The sequence below is a fragment of the Oncorhynchus tshawytscha genome, linkage group LG15, assembly GCF_018296145.1.
Source record: "Oncorhynchus tshawytscha isolate Ot180627B linkage group LG15, Otsh_v2.0, whole genome shotgun sequence".
NCBI classification, from domain to species: domain Eukaryota; kingdom Metazoa; phylum Chordata; class Actinopteri; order Salmoniformes; family Salmonidae; genus Oncorhynchus; species Oncorhynchus tshawytscha.
The window spans coordinates 19,779,183-19,797,125 of record NC_056443.1 but is presented as its reverse complement, the minus strand read 5'-3'; the positions used below and the strand labels follow the sequence as shown (position 1 = coordinate 19,797,125).

Below are 17,943 nucleotides of genomic sequence, written 5' to 3'. Positions count from 1 at the left end.
TCAATGTGTCAAAAAGAATGACGTCACACAAACAGATCAGGATCAGTTTGAAAAGTGGAGTTTTTCCTTTATTGAACCTTCAATAAAATATACAATGTTGTTGGCCCCTTAACAATGAGATCCGCTATACTGAAGTAGAGTGCATCACATAACAACCCCTCCACCCCCCACAGTAACCCACTGACTCGGTGAGGGGTGTTTACGTCTACATGTGCCAAATCTATCTATCTGGAAGAGAAGCACTGCGTTTAGGTATGTGTGTTTTTCTTTTAAACATTCCTCGGTGTATAAATACAGCCTCTACAAACTACAGTCCACCAACGTCTACATATTTACAAAGCATGGGGATGGAAGTGTGTGTTTGAGATAATGCGCCTGTACGCGTTGGGAGTAAGTTTGAGTGCGTGTGACAGAGGTCATACATTGGCAATTCTGTACATTATTTGCTGCACTGATGCAAAGCACCCCCCCAATACTTCTCTCCAACGTGCCATTTCTTTTGTCACTGATTCTCACCTAACAGCGCTTCACATCTTTTTCCTCTCATCATTCTTCAGTCTTCATTTGTCACACACTTTAGCCTTTGTGCCATCATTTCTCCCCTCCATGTAAAAATCTATATCCCCGTTCCCATCCCTATTCCCCACATGACAAAGCACTAGCAGCGCAGTCAGAAGATGCAAATCATCAAGACCACTCTCCCTCTCAAAGACGTACAGTAATATACATTCTGTGGCCAAGTCTCTTGGTATCAGTCTTACAAAACAATTAAAGAGCCAACACAACACAGTGCAACTCTCAACCCCCTCCTTCCTGTTCCTCCCTCCCATGATAAAAGTAAAAACCCAACATTTAAATCAACCACTCGGTGTTCAACAACAACCTGGACATCTTCACTTGAGGTTGAAGCCGATCACAGACAAAAATAGACCGAATGACGACAACGTTTGGTGAGAGGACTGTCATTGGTTGGATCATCCTAGAGCCAGCTTCTGTAAACCGATCTGAATCATTCCAATCAACAGTAGTGATCAGGAATCATTGTTTTTTTTATATATATATATAAAAATAAAGAGATGGACAGATCATGCTCACATATTCAGTAAACGCCAACCAAGGAAAGAGAGAAGTCACAAGAACTAGAAGAATTGATAGTTACATAACGTTACTGTTCTCCCAACTCTAACCTCTTAAAGAAACAGATACGGTACCTCGGTAAACTCATCAGAGAGCAGTACAACTACGTGGAAATCTAACTTGATTGGAGTGATGTTGTGCTGTGTCCGTGCATTCCATTTATAGTGTGTCTGGAGATTGTACCGCGTCGTGCCTAAAGGGCTACACTGACTGAGATGCACGGTTTGTCCAATGTCAGCATTTCCAGTATTCCCCCCCTGAGCAGAACTAAGTTAGCCTCATATTCATTAGCGCACATCGTAGCAAAACTTTTTGGAGCAACAGAAAACGAGCATTTCTTATTGGAAAAGTCCAGGCTGTCCTAGGTTTCAGCCCCTTTTCTTCAGTTTCGTGCATAATGAATACGAACCTGGTTTAAAAATCTGTCTGTGCTTCCGCCAAATGAGCTACTCTCACACGGGCAGCTCGATTTATATATTTTTTCACTATTTGCTCTTTTGACCAATCAGATCCGCTCTGAAAAAGAGCTGATGTGAAAGGAGCTGATGTGATTGGTCAAAAGACAAATGAGTGGAAAAAAAATATCAGAATTGGGCTGCCTATGTAAATAGCCTTATTTATCACGTTCAGAATTGTCTGGTAAAGCAACTAATGATAGCGTAGTTGGCTAGAGCGCAAACAAATCTGGACAGATCAGGCTATAGATTTCGGGGGAAATCCTAACTTCGGCTTAAGTCAAATTTTCACTTGTTGTCAAACGAGACTAAGTAATACATTTGACTAGAAGTTATATTCCCCCCGTTTGTCTTTTCACTGTTCTACTCACCGGCCAGTTTGATAGGTACACCACCGTGTCCACAAAAATGAATCGCTCCTACAGACAGTGAGTCACGTGGCTTGCTATATAAAGCAGGTAGACAGGCATCGAGACATTCAGTTACTGTCGAATGAAAAGTTAGAATGGGCAAAACGAGTGACCTAAGCGACTGAGCATGGAATGATCGTCAGTCAGCGGCAGTCCTGTGGGCGAAAACAGCTCATTGACGAGAAAGGAGAATGGCAAGAATCGTGCAAGCTAACAGGCGGGCAACAAACAGACAAATAACAACGCTGTACAACACTGGTGCTCAGAACGGCATCTCGGGAATGCACAACCTGTTAATCCTCGTCACGGATGGGCTACTGCAGCAGACGACCCCACCGGGTTCCACTCCTATCATCTGAAGACAAGAAGCAGTGGCTCCAGAGGGCCCGCCATCACCAACACTAGACAATTGAAGAGTGGAAAAACATTGCCTGGAACATGACAGCGAGTTCAGTTTACTTAAATGGCCTGCGCAGTCCCCAGACCTCAACGAATGGAGCAGAAGTAGGCAACCCTGGCCCATGTTTTTGAGTTAACTGACCTGGAAGTTCAGGTCTGTTGAATTTAAGCAATTACTGACCTGATCAATTAGCGTAGTTGGTCAGGTGTGGGGCCTAGTTGGATAAAAACCCTGCAGCACTCCAGGAACAGGGTTGCCTACCTCTGCAATAGAGCATCTTTGGGATGAGATGGAACGGGATGTTCACAGCATGAATGTACCTGCCGCCCAGTCTGCAGCAACTGCGTGATGCCATCGTGTCAGCACGGACCAACGTCGCTGTGGAACGTTTACGACACCTTGTATAATCCCCCGAAGAATTCAGGCTGTTTTGGAGGAAAAGGGGGAGTCCGACCCGGTACTAGAGGGGTAATATAATAAACTGTCTGGTGAGTGTATTTTCTCCGTTTCTATTCACTTGTTTGACATTATTCCAGCATCTGTCTCCCAAACAAAGGTCCTCCTATGCTCTAAACAAAAACGGTTTGTGCTATATACAAAGAAAGAAATATTAAATAACTTAAACCAGTATATACAGAACAAAAATTCAGAAGGCAAAATAGTGAGCTTGAACTGGTCAGCGCTGTTTTGCTCCCATTTGATGTTAAAATACAGACGCACTCCGATTATTTTCATCATCGCCAAAATATTGTGTACAGTCTTTGTCCTTGCTGAATCTTCGAACAGCTGTAGTTCATACCTCCTGTAACTCGTCTTAAAAACCTATATGATTTATACCGCTCTAGCACTGTGATATCTATTGAACAGGTTGCTAGCATTTGCAGTATTCATGCCACTAGTAATCAATGAGTGTGATGCTTCTTGAAGACAGATAAACTAGTTCTATTCTGATTTCTATGGTCGAGCGTCTGCACCAGAAGTACCAGGCAGTTATGATAGACATTTGTCAAGTTGCAATAATAATTACTCGCTATTCTGTTATGATGCTATGCCTCAGTCACCATAAGTGGTGCAGACATTCCATGTTCTAGTATGCAGCATGCCGTGTTAAATATTCATTTTCTCTACTGTTTGATGCCAGCGAAGTATACAGTGAAGCAGACCGACACAGAGATTTGTCACAAAAAAGCCATGTCAAGTCGTGTTTTTCTCGATAATTTTTCATCACGAAAATGTCTTGAATGCGAGTGTTGGGACCTGAAGTGTGTTTTGATCGCGTCGGACAGCCAGCAGTTTCTTCTCATTGGCCCTTCCTCCTCCTGGTCCCGCCTCCTGTCTGTTTAACCAATCAGGGAGCTGCGTCTTGACAAGTCCACGTTGCTGGCGCTCAGTCCTCTGCATTCCGAAAGGCCCGTGTTGGCATCCTGGAGAGAGGGAGGGAGTTTAGCAGGGATATTCCAAGAGTAAATCTGAAACTGTCCAAGTCCAATCCTTTCATCTCAATGTATAACCCAGGACTCGTTTGGGCTCTGTCTGTGACATCAGTCCTTGGCTCATAACTAACAGGTTAATTAATAACTATATGTGATAGGGAGGGGGGTTAACCGTGTGCTGCTGGTACCTGTGAGGGGTCTTCTGCACTCTTGTTGAGGAAGTTGAGAGAGCTCGCTCTCGTCATCCTAAGGATCACACAATCTTTTAGGCTTCAATAAAAATGTCATTGCTTGGATGTTGCTTTATTGTTATTATCAGTTTTACGAACTACAGTGCATTGTCTGCTCCCCACCAAAGAAAAAACCCTGAGGGGAAACACTAATTCATGCACGGTATGAGCAGTGACGGCTCACCCTGGGTTGCAGGGCTCCTGGGGGCCACTGCCTTGTAGTTTCTTCACCAGCATCTCACTGCTCCTGCGCAGGGCGTCGCGGATCTTTCCGAAGGAGCCGCTCCGACGCAATGAACCATTACCCTCCTGAGAAAACAAGACAAACACACCCCGTCAAGGATGAGCCTCAAAACATGAATCAAAAGTCATTTGAGGTATTTGGTTATTTTTCAAAACCTTTTCTCGTGTCTTCTATCAATGTATCGGACAAACATCACACCAGATTTTTATTTGAGCTATTTGCATTTGTTTAGTAACGATGTCAGCTTGTTTGTACTGTTTAATAATTGATATAATTAGCTAATTCTTGACACTTTGGGAGTAAATTACAAGTGATTGTACACCTTTTCATAATACATTTTAATGTATGTGCACTTCCATAAAAGCCCCCCCCAAAGACAGAGGTTTCGTACCCCGTTCCACTCTGCGCCATCATCTCCCTCACAGTCCCCCCTCTGGGGACCACTAAAACCTTCCCGGTTCTGACGTCGCTCCCCCCCTCCAGGGGCCCCGTCCTTCAGGAGCTCCACCACCTTACTCTGGTTGATGGCATCTATACCCTGCGAGAGGAGGAGGGGACGAAAAGAGGGGAGGGATAGAGTGAGAGAGATGATTCATTCTAAATGTCCGCTGGGTTAAAACAGAATGCATTCAGAGCTTTAAGGCTCTAGACCACGACCGTGGGTAATTGCACTGCCAGTGTATCCGAGTGCCTGTACCTGCTTTTTTAATGATTGTGTAGCAATTGCTTTTTGACTGATTGTATAGTACCTGCGTGCGTCAGTGATCGTGCAGTACCTGCTTGCGTGTCTTGGTAGCACACTCCTCCAGTGTCTCAGCTGCCTCTAGTTTACCCTGTCTGCGGTACAGCGCCCCCAAGCTCTTCAGGGTGGTATTGACCGTTGGGCTAACAAGAATTAAGTACATGCCAATATCATGTCATTTACGGAAGTCCAGAGAGGACATACCGTACGAATAAAAAAAGATATTCCCTCGTTACGTCGAGATCACCACTTATTGATCTCATGATCACGACATCACAAAAGTTGATACATCGAGATCCCGAAAGAAACTCTAAATAGGAGTGGATGTATTGATGACAGATTGACAGTATGGGCTGAGACAGCCGAGCCCATGGTGGATCAGCACATGCATTTCATTGATCGCTACAAGGGATGGTACATTTCATGCTAACATCAAGCTTTCATGTGTGTTTGGAGCTCATTATCAGTTTATAAGAAAGTTAGGAAGCTAAATGTCCCTTACTTTGAGCTAAGCCCTCGTGGTGCATTTAAGCCCTGAACGATGCCTGACAGCCAGCTTCGTCTTCCAGGCTGTGCCACCCCCCCAAGACCACAGCCAACCGCATGCAAGCAACAATGCAGATAACTTGGCTAGTCTTGATCGAGCTAGCTAGTTAGTCTTGTTAGCTAGATAGCTAGCTTGTTATCTATGCTGGCTGTTAGCTTGCATACCTGACATGTGTATAATTGTAATGGACACTTCATGTTTTCTGGATAATATTTACATTTACAGAGTGGGTGGGAGGGCCCCATTTCTGACAGGCATATTAACAGTCAGTGCAATATGTATATGATCAAGAGTGGGTATGCAGGCTGATCAGATTCAATAGCTGTCTCAGGATGCTGCCTTGTTGGCTGTTTACAAGGAGCCTTACCTATAAAACAGAATAAAAAAAAGGCACCATCCTGTCTTATCAGCATCTAAAGCTGAAATTGAATCTGATCAGCCTGTCAGGAATGGAGCTCACCCATTGTAAATGTAAATGTCCCTTATAATTAAGCAACTTTTACTGTGTCGTGATCATGAGGGATTTTTATTTATTTTACTCATATGTCCTTTCTGGACTTCCATACATCATTAAAGCACAACATTAATATAATTTAGAACACTGAGTTGTATTTCTCACATTAAAATTAATTTCAAATACTAACTCTTACCTGTCAACTTTGCAGGCCTTGTACCAACTCCCATATTCTCCATAGGGCACAGCATCCTTCCTCTTCGCCTGAGCAAGCGACAGAGAGAGAGAGACAGAGAGACGCAGAGGCAGGCAGTTATAGTCCAGCGACTAAGGGAAGGAATTGTGGACATTTGAATAAAACCACCAAATTTCAAACACCACTAGGGCAATACAGTCCTTAGAAGTGTTTTTAGCTATAGTGCCATTGCAGATCATTTATATTTCCACCAGCTCCGTGGGGCCATATTGGACAGGTGTCACATGGCCATATCTCAAAAATAATAGGTACGTACAGCCCAATGATGGCTTAGCATGTTTGAGGGAGTTTGGAGAACACAAAAAAGATGGCTCAAACATGCCACATATACACATTGGCCACTTTAGTACTGGGTTCGACCCCCCTTTGCCTCCAGAACAGCCTGAATTCTTTGGGGCGTGGATTCTACAAGGTGTCGGGAAGCAACAATGTTCAGATACACTGAAGCATTCAACCATTGCTCAATTGGTATCAAGGGACCTAACTAGGGTTGGCTGGATTCCAGACTTACATATAGTCATACCGTCCTTTTCGCATTCTGGAATTTACAGTATTACTGGTTTAGTACACAAGGGGGCGCCAAAACGCAAAGACAGACAATTTGGCTTTTGTTACCAGGATGCTAACAAAATTTGCACAATAACGAATTTCCATGGAGGCTGCTAGCTAAATATGCTCATGTGCGCAAACGAAAATAAAGAATTGAAAAGACAGGCAATCCAGCTCATAGTTAAACATATATAGGTAAGTGCTACTGAACGTAATTTTGGTGAGTTTAGACATTTACAAGGGAATGGAGCCACTAGGGCAAAGGGCCTGCTCTGCTTGCAAAAGATGGGGGAGGAGCAGTCAGGCCAAGAACAGAGAGAAAAATGCAAGGGAAGTCAAAACACAGCAGCGGCAGGTGTACAGATAACTCTACCAAAGGGCTTTGACTTCTCAAACATGGTAGAAAGCTTACACAATATGATGCCCAGTCACTTCAATTCAGCAACTTACTAAGATAACGCGACCCCTAAGTTTAACTTGCTGGTTAGCGCAGAATTCTTCATTTTTCACACAGGAAAAGATAACAGGCGTAAGTAATCTCATGCTGCATTTCAGAAATGCAGATCTAAAATGCTTGTTTATTGTCATTTCTACTGAGCGCCAGACACATTGTGCTTCGGTTGCGCTTCTCCACCAAGATGAGAGTTCACCAACGGCCATTTTATCAGCAGACAGCACCCCTACTGGCGTGTGGCTGTTTCTCTCCGGTACAGTGCAGCCAACCTGCCTCTGGTAAAAGTGACGCAAAACCTTAGCACATGTAGCTGGCTACATTATTTCTACGATAACATCAGAAATACGATGGCCTATGCATTGTTTTTGAAGAAAAAAATAATAATTTACTTGCGGCCGCCAGCCAAATAGTGTTCCACTTCTGATCATGAAAATGAAGCTATTTTCTGCTGAATGTGGTTGCACTAATGTATTTTCTGTGATGGGAAAACTATAGTTGCACGTCCCCGATCACTCTATTTAACCCAACGACAACAACAAAAAACACTTGACTTTAAATATAAAAAGCGACCCCTGTCAATACACAGCTGGACTCACGTGCTCCAGCTTTCACCTGTTGTGCTATTTACAAACAAACACATGACTGGCTCAACTGTTCTGGGGAATTAGAAGCCTCATAATGTAAAAAAAAAAAAAAACTTGCAAAAGTTGACTGCGGCTATTTAAAAACAAAAAGTGACGTTTTCCCTGAAGTCGGGCTGCTTACAATGACACAATGATATAACATACTATGTCAATTTCAAGAAACGTGTCACCAAACCTCCACTGCACACATCTCTCTAGGCAAAATCCCATAGTAATGCATTATGTCCAGCAAGGGAGACAAGGTAAACCCATTTTAACCAAATGCCTTTGTGACGACAAAAACAACACAAATGCGATGGCACTATAGCTAAAAACACCTAAGGACTCATCCTAGCTGTGTGTGTAATTTAGTGCCTTTACCACAAAGTCCACAGTTGCCATAAAACATTAGGCTTGGCTACTGGACTATAAGCAGCAGCAGCAGAGACAAATCACGGACCTTATTACAAAGCCTCCGTTATCCGTTATCATATTAACGCTCTCCCTCTCAGTTCTATCAGGTCCACCTATCCATCAGAGTTAATAGCCAGACAGTGTCATCCAGTAACAGGACCGTGGTTCAGCACACCATACAACAGGTCCATACTGTAAAGTACCTTGCTCTCCTCTCTCTCCTCCGCATGCATCCAGATAGGTTTGTTGTCATCTGAAAGAGAACAGAAGGTATAGGGGGAGGTACAGAAGGTATAGGTATATAGGAACAGAAGGTATAGGTATATATCTCCATGCATTTACCCGTCAGTGTGTGCTCATTTCACTAATTAAACCATAAAATCAACACACTTAACTTGTGTGTGGGGGGGGGGATATAAAGTGGGTTATGCTGGTCTGTGCCATGCTAGCTAACCAACGCCAAAGCCGCCCTCTACTGTGCTGTTCTGAGTATGTCAGTGTTTGATTGGCTTAAGGGCAGTGATCTGGACACAGTGGTGAATTAAGCCGCTCCAAGCACGACAGATTAGCCCTGATCCGACCGGTCAGGACACGGCCGCGCACGGCCAGCCAATAACCACAGGGTTTACTGGGAAGTCGTGGCCAGAATGAAGACTTCATAGAGTCGTTAGGTCTAGCGTGGTGGTAAATGTAGAACCAGGCAGTGTCCCAAATGGCACCCTATTCCCAAAGGGCTCTGGTCAATAGAAGTGCACTACAGGGAATAGGGTGCCATTTTGGGATGCAGGCCTAGTCCCGTCAATGTGATTGTAGGAGACTCACTGTTGACTGAGCCAAACTCCTTCTCGTGTGCTCGGGTCAGGATCTCTTTGTACAGAGACTCAGCATCCTTGAACTTCCCCTGTTTGAGGTAGCATGTAGCCTAAAGAGATAAGATGAAATGTACACAGGTTTAATGACAAACATTTCACATCAACACATAAAAGCACGTACATCTATAACAAAACTGTTTTAAATTTCCCAAAACAGGGTAATTTTTAAAGATTAGACTGCATTACTTTGTACTACCCTATACTGGAAATTTGGCTAAATGATCATCTGAGGTATTCCAGAATATTCTCTCTCTTTCTCCCTGCTTCCCCCTCCATATTCCTCCCCCTTCCCCCTTCCATATTCCTCCCCCTTCCATATTCCTCCCCCTCACCAGGTTGTTCTTGGTCTTGGCTACGTTGGGGTCATCAGCTCCTAGTTTGGACTGGTAGATCTCCAGGGCTCGTCTGTAGTAATACTCCACCTCCTCGTACTTTCCCTGGTTCTGACACAGCAGGGCCAGGTTGTTCAGCTGCTTGGCCACGTCAGGGTGGTACTTGCCCAGGACCTGAACACCACAGGCACAGAGACGCACATCAAGACTTACTTTAGCTACAATGAAAGGAGATGAGAGTTCTCTCTGGGCACTACACATGTTGAGTCATAAATGCAATTAAAATCATTAGTGTTATTTTGTGTACCTTCTCTCTGATCTCCAGGGCTCTCTTGCAGAGGGGCTCAGCCTCCTTATACTTGCCCCTCTTCCCGTAGAGCACGGCCAGGTTGTTGAGAGTGGCAGCCACCGCAGGGTGGTCCTTCCCCAGAGTCTTCTCTCTGATGGCCAGGGCATCGTTCAGCAGGTGGGCTGCCTCTTTGTACTTGTTCTGGTCCCTGGAACACAAATATAATTCCAGGTAAGAAGATTTGCAGAAGCACCGTAATTAAGCAGTAAGTCTCAATTCATTCTTCTACCCGGCTATCCACACATCCTCTCCGCACCCAATCATCTTTTTCTATGAGCACATCCAGCCGTCCCTCGATACCATCCATCTCCCACGAGCATATCCCACCCGTCCCGCACTCCATCCATCTCCCTCACTCACTCTCATTTCTCCCTTCCTTCCCCTCGCACCTGTAGACGAGGGCCAAGATGTTGAGCATGGTGGCTACGTCGGGGTGGTCGTGTCCAGAGGTCTTCTCCAGGTCCTCCAAGGCCTGTTTGCAGAGGGGCACGGCCACCTCGTACCTCCCCTGGGAGGCGTACTGGATCACCAGGTTATGAAGAGTCCTCAGGCGGGCCGGGATCTCGTAGCCACCCTGCTGAGCCGCAGCCTCTCCGCTGGGCTGGGCTGGGGATGCGGAGGGGGTTAAAAGTGATTCACTCTTGAATACTTTGTTCGGACAGAACAGGGTTTCCAAATCAAAAAAGGGCTTTCATTCTTGGCACAGAATGGCATGCTCGCGCTGAGGTACAACTGTAGCATGTTAAGAGACGATGCTTATTTCGCAAAGGAATATCTGGAGATGACGACATGTCATTTATTTCACGTTTTAAGAGGTGGCAGTGTCAGTAACCAAAATGCCAAATCAATAAATCAAGTATCATGAGTCTAACCCTTCTGTAACCCCAACCATATCTAACAGCCATCGTCTTCAACATTACCATCTAACCCCATGTCTACCTTGTCCCCGCAATGGGATTCTCCTCGGGCCAATCAAACACCCTACCTTGTCCTTGGTCGTCGTCGTTGGGGAACAGGTCGTCGAGGCTGTCTTTGGACGTCTCGCCTGCAGCCTTCTCCTCAGACGGAGACACGTCATCGTCAAACTTCTTGATCTTGTTCATGAACTCCAGGTGTTTCTTCTCCTCCTCCAGCTGGGCAACACTCTGTTCACTACACTGCAGCTTGCTCTGGGGGGAGGTGAGTGGGAGGGAGGGGACACTTTGGAAACGTCTCGCTTTGGAAAGGATCAAATTGATCGTATACTCCAAAATCCCTCAAATGTTAGCCAAATGTTGACCGCCCCCAAAAAGTAACAATGAGATGAGTCCACACTCCACACAGTCTGTTGTGTACGTTGGGATGTGGACTCATCCCACATCCCCAGAACATTTCACCACCGAGGTCTGAAAACAAAGACTTTGATATTGGAGTGAATGATGCCGTGTCCTACGCTGTACATACACGTAAGGTGGATTTGGCTGTAGTATGTCTACCTGTGTTCCTGCCAGTTCGTCTCGTAGCCACTGGTTCTCCTGACACAGTCGTCTGACCTGGGCTCTTAGCTTCTGCTTCTCAGACTCCACCGCACTCAGGTGGCCCGACAGGGCAATGATCACCTGGACAAGGGGGGGAGGGGGGTGGGGTTAGAACCAGATCTTATTTTCAATGACAACATGGCAAGAGAGGGAAATGAGAGAGGGATGAGGTGGTTCAAATAAAACAAGGAACGCTGCAGGAATGAAACTAAAACAAAAAAGGGGAAGCGGCTAGCTTGGGGGCCAGACCACATTGTATGTTAGCGGGGACTACCAGGCTAGGAAGAAGTGAGGAGCATTGTAGAATATTTACCTGGGATTTGTACGGTGTGCGTGACTGTTGTCACCGGCTCCAAAACAAGTGCAAAGAATTTCCTTCTTGGAGGACAATATCCTTCTATTATAGTCTGGTCTATTCAAAAGAGGGTGGGGAGTTGTCTTTAGGGACCTTCTGATATAACATGAACGGCATAAAAGACCATCTGTACCCAACCCAGATTCCCACCGCTGCCTTCCTACAGGAACAACTCTCATATCCTCTTGATGAATCACCCTCCTCACGCTCTATGAGGCATGCATCTAAATTCATCCTCTCCTTCAAGTCTTAGTCACAGCGTATGAACTAGCAATAACCCACATCGAGCACCCGCATCCTCCCCCTCTCCATTCACCTCTACTCTCCCATCATTTCATTATCCTCCCTTACCTCTCAAGGCTGAGCCTCTTCCACTTACCCACCCCCTGTCTCTTTCACTCCCCTGTGCCCTTCCTCTTTCATCTTCCACTTCTCTTCTGCCTCGCTAGCACTCACCCTCTTCCCTCCACATCCCTCATCTCGTTCCTACCTGTGCCTCTCCCAGGCCCAGTTCGATGGCCTCAAGGCTCTTACGCAGCAGGCCTGACTTCTCCTGGGCAGCAGGTGGCTGTGTGCAGTCCAGCAGGGAGGTGAGGAGCTGGGCATGCTCCCCACGGAGGGTCTCCAGGCCCTGCATCACAGCTTTGGTGTTGAGCACTATCTCATCCTGGGTCAGGCGCTCCAGGGCCTCCTCGCTACGTGGGTACACCATGGTGGAGATAACCCGGGTTCACACACACTGTAGGAAGGGGGAGAGGGGTTAGATAGGGACTGGTCTCATGTTACCATACTCCTAGTCTTGTACAGAGAGCTTGGAATTGAAGCTAGTTTGAGGAAGAGCCGTGTATTCAGATCCATTGACTTTTCCCACATTTTGTTACGTTACAGCCTTATTTTAAAATGTATTATACCAAAAAAACTTAAGCATTTCACACACAATACCCCATAATGACAAAGCGAAAACAGGTTTAGAAATGTTTGCTACTTTATTAAACAGAAATAGCCTATTTACATACAGTACTAGTCCAAGTTTGGACAAACCAACTCATTCATGGGTTTTCCTTTATTTCGAATATTTTCTACATTGTAAAAGAATAGTGAAGACATCAAATCTATGAAATAACACATATGGAATCATGCAGTAACCAAAAAGTGTTAAATCAAAATATATTTAATATTTGAGATTATTCAAAGTAGCCACCCTTTGCCTTGACAGCTTTGCACATGCTTGGCATTCTCTCAACTAGCTTCACCTGGAATGCTTTTCCAACAGTCTTGAAGGAGATCACACATTCTGAGCACTAGTTGGCTGCTTTTCCTTCACTCTGCTGTCCAACTCATCCCAATTGGGTTGACGTTGGGTGATTGTGGAGGCCAAGTCATCTGATGTAGCACTCCATCACTCTCCTTCTTGGTCAAATAGCCCTTACACAGCCTGAAGTTGTGTTGGGTCATTGTCCTGTTGTAAAACAAATGAGTCCCACTAAGTGCATACCAGATGGGATGGTGTATTGCTGCAAAATTCTGTGGTAGCCATGCTGGTAAAGTGTGCCTTGAATTTTAAAGTGTCACTAACAAAGCACCCCCACATCATCACACCTCCTCCATGCTTCACAGTGGGAACCACACATGCAAAGATGATCTGCTCACCTACTCTGCATCTCACAAAGACACTGCGGTTGGAACCAACAACCTCAAATTTGGACTCATCAGACCGAAGGACAGATTTCCATCGGTCTAATGTCCATTGCTCGTGTTGCTTGGCCCAAACAAGTCTCTTCTTCTTATTGGTGTCCTTTAGAAGTGGTTTCTTCACCAATTCGACCATGAAGGCCTGATTCACACAGTCTCCTCTAAACAATTGATGTTGAGATGTGTCTGTTACTTGAACTCTGAACCATTTATTTGGGCTGCAATTTCTGAGGCTGGTAACTCTAATGAACTTATCCTCTGCAGCAAAGGAAACTCTGGGTCTTCCTTTCCTGTGGCGGTCCTCATGAGAGCCAGTTTCATTATAGATCTTGATGGCTTTTACTTTCACAATTCTTGAAATTTTCCAGATTGACTTACCTTCATGTCTTAAAGTAATGACGGACTGTTGTTTCTCTTTGATTATTTGAGCTGTTCTTGCCATAATATGGACTTGGTCTTTTACCAAATAGGGCTATCTTCTGTATGCCAACCCTACCTTGTCACTACACAACAGATTGGATCAAACGTATTAAGGAAAGAAATTTCACAAATGTACTTTTAACAAGGTACACCTGTTAATTGAAATGCATTCCAGATGACTACCCCATGAAGCTGGTTCAGAGAATGCCAAGCGTGTGCAAAGCTGTCAAGGCAAAGGGTGTCTACGTTGAAGAATCTCAAATATATTTTGATTTGTTTAACACTTTTTGAGTTACTACAGTTCAATGTGTTATTTATTTCATAGTTTTGATGTCTTTACTATTATTCTACAAATTAGAAAATAGTAAAAAAATATATATTTGGGGAGTAAGTAGGTGTCCAAACTTTTGACTGATGCATCCTGTTTCCATTGATCATCCTTGAGATGTTTCTACAACTTGATTGGAGTTCACCTGTGGTAAATTCAATTGATTGGACATGATTTGGAAAGGCATACACCTGTCTACATAAGATCCCACAGTTGACAGTGCATGTCTGAGTAAAAACTAAGCCATGAGGTCGAAGGAATTGTCTGTAGAGCTCCGAGACAGGATTGTGTCAAGGCACAGATCTGGGGAAAAGTACCAAAAAAAGCATTGAAGGTTCCCAAGAACACAGTGGCCTCCATCATTCTTAAATGGAAGAAGATTGGAACAACCAAGACTCTTCCTAGAGCTGGCCACCCGGGCAAACTGAGCAATCGGAGAAGGGCCTTGGTCAGGGAGGTAACCAAGAACCTGATGGTCACTGACAGAGCTCTTGAGTGACCATCAGGTTCTTGGTTACCTCCCTGACCAAGGCCCTTCTCCGATTGCTCAGTTTGCCCGGGCGGCCAGCTCTAGGAGCTCTCAACAGAGCTCGAGTGACCATCAGGGTTCCTCTGTGGAGATGGGAGAACCTTCCAGAAGGACAACTATCTCGGGAGCACTCCACCAAATCAGGCCTTTAAGTTAGAGTGGCCAGGCAGAAGTCACTCCACAGTAAAAGGAACATGACAGCCCGCTTGGCAAAAGGCACCTAAAAATACTCTCAGACCGTGACAAACAAGTCTGGAGGAAACCTGGCACCATCCTTACATTGAAAAACGGTTGTGGCAGCATCATGCTGTGGCAATGTTTTTCAGCGGCAGGGACTTGTAGACTGGTCAGGATCGAGGCAACGGTGAACAGAGCAAAGTACAGAGATGTCCTTCGTGAAATCCAGCTCCAGAGAGCTCAGGACCCGACACTGGGGGCGAAGGTTCACCTTCCAACAGGACAACGACCCTAAGCTCACAGCCAAAACACAACACAGGAGTGGCTTTGGAACAAGTCTCTGAATGTCCTTGAGTGGCCCAGCCAGAGCATGGACATGAACCCGATTGAACATCGCTGGAGAGACCTGAAAATAGCTGTGCAGCAACACTCCCCATCCAACCTGACAGAGCTTGAGGATTTGCAGAAAAAAATGGGAGAAAGTCCTCAAATATCAGTGTGCATAGCTTCTAGCGTCATACCAAAGAAGACTCGAGGCTGCAATCCCTGCCAAAGGTGCTTCAACAAAGTACTAAGTACTGAGTAAAGTAAATGTTAAAAAAAATAAGTTTTTGCTTTGTCATTATGGGGTAGTGTGTAGATTGATTGTGGGGGAGATTTAATCCATTTGAAAATAATGCTGTAACCTAACAAAATGTGGAAAAAGTCAAGGGGCCTGAATAGTTTCCAAAGGTACTGTATACAGTATATAGAGATAAACTACAACACACAGCAAGAATTCATGTCTGATGAGATTATTACAAGTATGACATATATGCAAGGCTGAGCATAAAAGGAAAAAATCCCTCCAAATAAATTATGCCAAATCAAGAAAATGTTATTCACACAACTGTTCAGTCTGTTACCAAAAACCAACCAAGGCACAGTTCATTTCTCTGGACCCTGTTTCTACTCCAATTGGACTCTAATCTTTTGATCTTGAGAAAATTAAGTAAGGAACTGTAAGCGTTTCGGTTCCAAACCTACTCTATACATATTTTGAGAGGCACTGCCTTAATCAGTTGTTCTATCTCCCGGGAGAAGAGAACTGACTAAATAGAATCATTACTAATGTAAACAAGCTGGTCGTTGCAGGTGGAGTGATCAGAAATGCGCAACTTCTCCACTGCGCTGTTCCGCTTTGGACGAGCACCTGTTCTGTTCTCGCCGCGGCCAGGAGGCCCCCACCAACACCACTCCGCCCACCCCATCCCATCCATTGACCGCAATGCAGCAATATGAGCGATCCCGTAATCTATCATCCTTGTTTCCGCAGGCACAGCTAACAAATCTCTCACGAGCTGTACGGGACGTTTGGCAATGTGCAGGTGTTATCATCGATCCATTAAACTGTCAATTAGTGTTATGTAGTAAAATATGGGCCGACACACTCCAGGATTCTCCACCCCCTCACAGAATGACAAGAAATGGGGGAGAATCAATGAAGGTGATGGATAGAGAGCGTTACACACAAATATAATACAATAAGTCTCTCAGACTAAATGTATTGTAAGATATATCATATATACTATAGTATGTATAACTGTCACACTCACACGTAGGATCATGTCCTACAAAGCACTACAACATTATTGTAAACATTGGCAGGTTTGAGCGAGGCCCAGCCAGAAATATGCTGCTGTAAAGTCTTTCTGCGCGGATGCGGTCGTGAGGTCTAAGTCTGTCTCTATACGACTAAGAATAACAATTTCCTCGGCACTTACAATAAGCGACGGCTCGTCAAAAACAATGTAAAGAACCAAGACGAGCTCGATTGGCAACATCGGTAGATACATTTCACCAGCCTAGCATGGGGAGGCGTTGATACGTCCGCGTAGCCTACGATTCAATAGTTCCTCGGTCTTTGTTAGACTCAAAAATATATTCCAATATAACTCATACACGTAAAAAAAATATATATATTAAAAAAAAAACACTCAAAAGACCTCGTGTCGGCCATACGTTACCTTCATCGAAACGGTTCTATTTTCCCCAAAGACAAGTGCGCTGCTCCTGGCTACCTCGACCTACTGTTGTGATGCTCGGCTTCCATCACTTGTTGTCAGGTGGCTAGCTACGCTCGTCCACATCAATAACATCAAGGCTGGGGATAATATAACCCTACACTTATCCAAAAAAAAACTATGCCTACGGTGGGCTATATCACCATGTATCTCTAAAACCATAAAACTGTCAAATGTACCAGGTCGATGCGGGGAAAGTAATAGACTGTACATCACGATAAACAACGTTATTTACCTGCTTTCCCCTGCTGTTGCCCCACGGGTAAGATCCGGGTGACGCGTTATTCAGCCTTCTGAACTATCTGTAAAAAAAAAAAAAAAATAGCCCACGGAACACCACTTTGCTTAATAAATCCGATTGTCGCTGGCGCCTAAAAGCTTGCGAGTTCCAAGCAATACATTGTTACCAATTATGTTAGCATTGCTGATTACCTAATGAATTCGATCCGGGCACGAATTAGCCTCGTCAAAATGTTCTCTTGTCTTGCGACGGTTGGTTTCAACGGGAGTTGGGATCAAAATACAGGAAGGCTGTTCGCAAAGTGAGACGACATCGTCCGATCCTACCTCGGGAAGTTGTTTCGGGAGAGAGTGCGGGACCCGCTGCGTTCTCAGTCTGAGAAGCGTGTACGAAGAATGACAGTCGCGACCCGAAAATGGCTGCTGTTCATATTCTCCCACAATCCTCAAGCCCAGTCCGGGCGATACGACTTCACCGCTACCCCTGTGGGAGAGATCAAAATAAAGGGTGATGCGCAATTAACATTTATTTGTAGGCTTGTGGATATTTCCTGTGGCTAATCACCATAGCATTTACAATAAGTTTTTTTTCTTCATTCTAATGTAGACCTGTGTATTATAATAACTCGTCTAGAGAAGCCCAAATAAACTTAATTTTAACTTTAATAAACTACATTAATTCCTAGATTCCATTCAAATGAATAACTGAAAAAGCACCAGA

General features: G+C 44.7%; 1 protein-coding gene across 5 annotated transcripts; it reads right to left on the bottom strand.

The window, feature by feature from the left end:
- Nucleotides 1-42: 42 nt before the first annotated feature.
- On the bottom strand, nucleotides 43-17,705 carry LOC112254076 (kinesin light chain 2-like). Of its 5 annotated transcripts, XM_042298262.1 has the most exons (16): nucleotides 17,415-17,705; nucleotides 17,218-17,284; nucleotides 12,264-12,512; nucleotides 11,377-11,499; nucleotides 10,887-11,070; nucleotides 10,291-10,507; nucleotides 9,860-10,049; nucleotides 9,553-9,726; nucleotides 9,171-9,270; nucleotides 8,552-8,601; nucleotides 6,249-6,316; nucleotides 5,086-5,194; nucleotides 4,701-4,847; nucleotides 4,250-4,374; nucleotides 4,024-4,081; nucleotides 43-3,826 (listed from the first exon to the last, which is right to left on the bottom strand). In XM_042298262.1, the coding sequence occupies exons 3-16, from the start codon at nucleotides 12,483-12,485 to the stop codon at nucleotides 3,743-3,745; spliced, it is 1,851 nt and encodes a 616-aa protein (XP_042154196.1). In that variant the 5' UTR covers nucleotides 12,486-12,512; nucleotides 17,218-17,284; nucleotides 17,415-17,705; the 3' UTR covers nucleotides 43-3,742. The 5 variants fall into 5 exon arrangements, with proteins under 5 accessions (XP_042154196.1, XP_024282077.2, XP_042154198.1 ...); XM_024426309.2 differs by lacking the exon at nucleotides 17,218-17,284; XM_042298264.1 differs by lacking the exon at nucleotides 17,218-17,284 and having other exon boundaries at nucleotides 17,550-17,705.
- Nucleotides 17,706-17,943: the final 238 nt, after the last annotated feature.

Excerpts from the sequence above, each read along its gene's own strand:
- LOC112254076 (XM_042298262.1), bottom strand. The coding sequence starts at position 12,485 with ATGGTGTACCCACGTAGCGAGGAGGCCCTGGAGCGCCTGACCCAGGAT. Across the intron at positions 10,050-10,290 it reads ATCTTGGCCCTCGTCTACAG|GGACCAGAACAAGTACAAAG; the intron begins GTGCGAGGGGAA and ends TTTGTGTTCCAG. Across the intron at positions 8,602-9,170 it reads GGAGTTTGGCTCAGTCAACA|ATGACAACAAACCTATCTGG; the intron begins GTGAGTCTCCTA and ends GTTCTCTTTCAG.